The 5,000-nt window shown below is 32.0% G+C and overlaps 1 protein-coding gene across 1 annotated transcript in view; it reads right to left on the reverse strand.

The window, feature by feature from the left end:
* LOC137615884 (calponin homology domain-containing protein DDB_G0272472-like) overlaps nt 1-5,000 on the reverse strand; it is a 314,596-nt gene that overhangs the window by 238,077 nt on the left and 71,519 nt on the right. The window contains exon 6 of the mRNA XM_068345571.1: nt 68-181. Coding sequence (XP_068201672.1) covers nt 68-181 — 114 coding nt within the window. The remainder of the gene's footprint in view (nt 1-67; nt 182-5,000) is intronic.

Below are 5,000 nucleotides of genomic sequence, written 5' to 3' on the forward strand. Positions count from 1 at the left end.
GCCTCTCGCATATCACTATTTCTATTGCATTCCCTTAGAGAGTTCCCTTCCCCCTTCTAGAACTCACCAGCTTAGCTGCTTCTGTTTTATTAATCCTATGAATTTTTGCAACGGCCGCTTCATGTTCTTCGTGGAGTCTACGGAGCTCACCCGCCCTCTTTCGTTCTGTTTCCTGGAGGGTCTGGGGAGAGGAGAACGGAGATGGGGTCAAATGTCAACACATGCAGAGGTTGAAACACATGCAAAGTGCACATTACAATGTATACATCAGTGTATGGCATGAAGCTTATATTGGGTAGTCTATGTGAAACAATAAGGATGTCTTGTTCTCAAATAAGGTCAGAGGAGTATTATATACTTGACATTGTTTTGTGGTTGAGGTTGAATTTGTTTCATTACATACATTTATTGTATTGTGAACCTAAATGCTTATTTGCATTCTCTTATGTGGAAAAATGTGAATTTTTTTCAATACCAAAAAAAAAAAAAATCAACCAACCTTATGTGGCAGTCTTACACACTTATTACTTTAAATATTATGGATCGATGTTACAAATCATTTGTTGTTTAGACTTTTGGCATGACATTTTTATTACCTAAAAAACAAATAATTTTCTTTCGAAAGTGTTACTAAGATAAACGATGGTTAGTTTCACCTACCAAGCCCTTAAAATTTAATATAACATTGTTAATTATATCACAGAAATCGAACGAAATTGACCGAATGGTTCACAAAATGTAACATGTTGATATCACAAACATCGAACGAAATTGGTTGAAAGTTCACTGTCTGTTAAACCATTTATTAGACACTCGGTATTTTTCATACAGGAATGCTACGGAATACTGCATTTCAACTTATAATACCTTTAATATTGTCTAGAACAAATAATCCTTTCAAACTTCTCTTCCGATCTTAGATTTGATCCAGGGTTAAATCCATATAAATTTCAGGTAGTCACCTATTCTGTTATTCAACTTTTATTTCAGTGAAACAATCAATCATATAAACCAATAAAACTTTAATATCTTAACAAGCCATAGAATTCTTCGACGCCAAATATGGTATATGTATTCGTTGTATATTAAAAATACCTGTATGATCTTCAGGCTCTTTCTTTATTCGGGAAAAGAAATTATCATAGACTAGAGTGAATGTAGTTTAGGGGCCCCTACGTTAGTTCTCTCAAATACAATACACGCATAAAGAAAATGGATTTTGCAACGTTCAAGGGGTAGCTACTCAATAATCTAGCGTTTGGAGACGCGTCAAATTGTCATTTTTAACGATCATGAAAATTCTCAATATTCATATTTGCATAAAATAAGATAGAATATAACCCACCCAAAGGCTTGAAAAACAGTGCCGACACCATGCCAAACCAAAATTAATAAAAATCGATATGAATCGCAACGAGAACAGTAGATAATACAATTATTTCATCACTTATATGAGCTCGCAAATATGATTTTTCCTCGGCAGAACTTGTCATTAAAAAATGAAAAATAAAATTAATGAAAAAAAAATACGGATAATTCAGAATCTGGTCATTTCTTAATATTATGGGATTTAACAAGGAAAAGAATTCTAAAAAAAAAAATATACTTTCTTTCATAAAAACATGTAGTCCTAACGATAAAAAGATAGATAGTAAACTCGTAAAATTCAAGTAAACTTAATACTCGCCATTTTAAAAATGGAAGGTTATATAATCAAGGAGTGCTGTGAAGGACATTTTCTCGCTTTGTGGGAAGATGAAAAAAAAAAAATCAATTAAACGAGAAATTGTCTAGCGTATTTTGTATGAACGAGCTTCCATCCCATGTCTTCTTGAAACTATCCCTTAATCATAAAACAAACATTGGAAATCCTAAAACACCATGAAACCAACTCCATATTATAACGGACTCTCTCTCTCTCTCTCTCTCTCTCTCTCTCTCTCTCTCTCTCTCTCTCTCTCTCTCTCTCTCTCTCTCTCTCTCTCTCATTTATAATATATATATATATATATATATATATATATATATATATATATATATATATATATATATATATATATACACATATTTATGTGTAAACGCATTCACGTACGCACACGCACACACCCACGCGCGCACACAAACATCTATCTACCTATCTATATAATAAATATGTATATGCATATATATATGTATATATATATGTGTGTATATATATATATATATATATATATATATATATATATATATATATATATATATATATATATAAATATTTATACATATATACATATATATATATATATATATATATATATGTCTTACTTATAACTGTAATCAAACATATATATATATATATATATATATATATATATATATATATATATATATATATATATATATATATATATATATATCGTATCCACTAAGTAAACTATGGTTACAAGAGGTGCCATAACAAATAAAATGTTCACAATAATTTACAAAGGTGAAATGTCCTATGAGAAAAATAGGTGGCATTCTTAGATACAGGCGATATATCAAGTGAAACCACAAAAGGAATTTCTTGTAAAGGGAGAAATAGACAAGATTACTCATGGCCAACATATTGCCGTAGGTGTGACAAATCCTCTTAAGCGTTATCGATTATATTGACGATGTATTTTAGAAAGTAATTTTAGTTACCTAGCAAAGTAATTCACTACTACTACTACTACTACTACTACTACTAATAATAATAATAATAATAATAAAAATAATAATATTAATAATATGAAACGGTACTATTCATTACTATTACCATCAGTGATATGAAAACACCTCAGAAGTATATGTAACAATAAATCATTTTAAATTAAATTGTTCAACAATTTTCATGAGACATACAAATAAGTGATAGATGAAAAATAGGAGGCGCGTCACTTGAATAAAATAAAATGAGATGAAATATATAAGTAACATAAAACAAAGGTTTATAGCACTGTGAAGTAACATTAAATCACATCTGAAAAGAAGAGCATTACAACCTTTCAGTGAGCGGCACAAAACTCCAATTCGGTGAACGCCATAACTTCCCCATCCCTATGAGTCTCGGAACCCATCTAGCGTCACGACACGAAAGAAAAACAAAACAAAAAGACTTGACAGAACCGCGAACCTCAAAACAAAGGATTCCGACAATGCGCACCGCGCCATAAGAACTATTTCAATTACCTTGTCAAAACAATGTTATGGAGCAAAAACGGACACTACGGTACAGCTACCGGCTCCTCGTATTAGGTACTAAAAGGAGTTCCGTTGTGATGTTTGAGGGCTTTTCTCTTTTCAGAAATCTTAGATGTGATTCTAAAATGCCGTCGTAAAACTAACATGAAAGGAATTCCCCAAAATCGTCTCCACAACCGGGTAAACATTTAAGGCGAGATGAGATGAACTGATTTACAGTATATATATATATATATATATATATATATATATATATATATATATATATATATATATATATATATATATATATATATATACAAAACGTGTGTGTGCATGAAACCTGTCCAAACGCCACTACAGAATAAGGACATGTCCCAGGCCTTTGTCCTGCAGTACACTAGAAACAGCATAATTTTTGTGTGTATGTACATACATACATACATACATACATATATATATATATATATATATATATATATATATATATATATATATATATATATATATATATATATATATATGCGCGTGTGTGTGTGTGTGTGTGTGAGAGAGCACATATACATACATATATATGTATATATGTGTGCGTGTAACGATAAATACGTTATAATATGCATTACCTCAATCCCCTTTAAATATGATTGACTGGAAAAGGTACATACTCGAACCAAAATACAAGGCTTTTCATCTATTGTTATTAAAATTATACAAAATGAGAATTTTCTAACTTCGCTATGCTGGGAAATGGAGATACCTGGATCTAGTCTCTGAAGTGCACTTTTTTTGTAATGCTGTCTGGACTAAACCATAATACACTAACAGAGTGCAAGCTCTATATTATAATAAACTAACCTAGAGTGCGAGCTCTGTATTATAGCATACTAAGTCCTTTGATAAAGATCTTTCTCTTAATACGTCTCGCATTTAACCAAATGGTCGTACATATAGAGCTGTTTCTCAAATGCTGTATGTACACGCATTCTTTATAATTCCGGCTTTGTAGAGAGAGCCAGCTTAGCCTCCTCTTACAGCTCTGTGACAGTTTTAACCAGTCACCTCATTATTATTATTATTATTATTATTATTATTATTATTATTATTATTATTACTACTACTTGCTAAGCTACAACCCTAGTTGGAAAGGCACGATGCAATAAGCCCAAGGGCTACAAGGAAAATAGCCCAGTAAGGAGAGGAAATAAAGAATGACTACAAGAGAAGTTTAAGAACAATAATAACATTGAAATAAATATTTCATATGTATACTATAAAAACTTGAAAATAACAATTTGATAAAAACTTCAAAATAACAATAAAAAGAGAAACAAGATAAAATTGTGTGCCGAGTGTACCCTCAAGCAAGATATCTCTAACCGACAGTGGATGACCATGGTACAGAGGTTATGGCACTACCCAAGACTAGAGAACAATGGTTTGATTTTGGAGTGTACTTCTCCTAGAAGAGCTGCTTATCATAGCTAAAGAGTCTCTCCTACAAGGGTAGGAGAGGAAAGTAGCCACTGAACAATTACAGTGTATTAGTTAACCCTTTGAGCGAGGAAGAACTATTTGGTAATCTAAGTGTTGTCAGGTGTATGAGGACAAAGGAGAATATGTAAAGAATATGCCACAATATTCGGTGTGTGTGTCGGCAAAGGGAAAATAAACGGTAACCAGAGAGAAGGACCCAATGTAGTACTGTCTGGCCAGTCAAAGGACCCAATGACTCTAGCGGTGGTATTTCAACCGGTGACTGGTGTCCTGGTTAATCTACTACCTCTACCATGAAAGAGCTGTGATGACTAGCAAGCATG

Source organism: Palaemon carinicauda, chromosome 22 (assembly GCF_036898095.1).
Source record: "Palaemon carinicauda isolate YSFRI2023 chromosome 22, ASM3689809v2, whole genome shotgun sequence".
Classification (NCBI taxonomy): domain Eukaryota; kingdom Metazoa; phylum Arthropoda; class Malacostraca; order Decapoda; family Palaemonidae; genus Palaemon; species Palaemon carinicauda.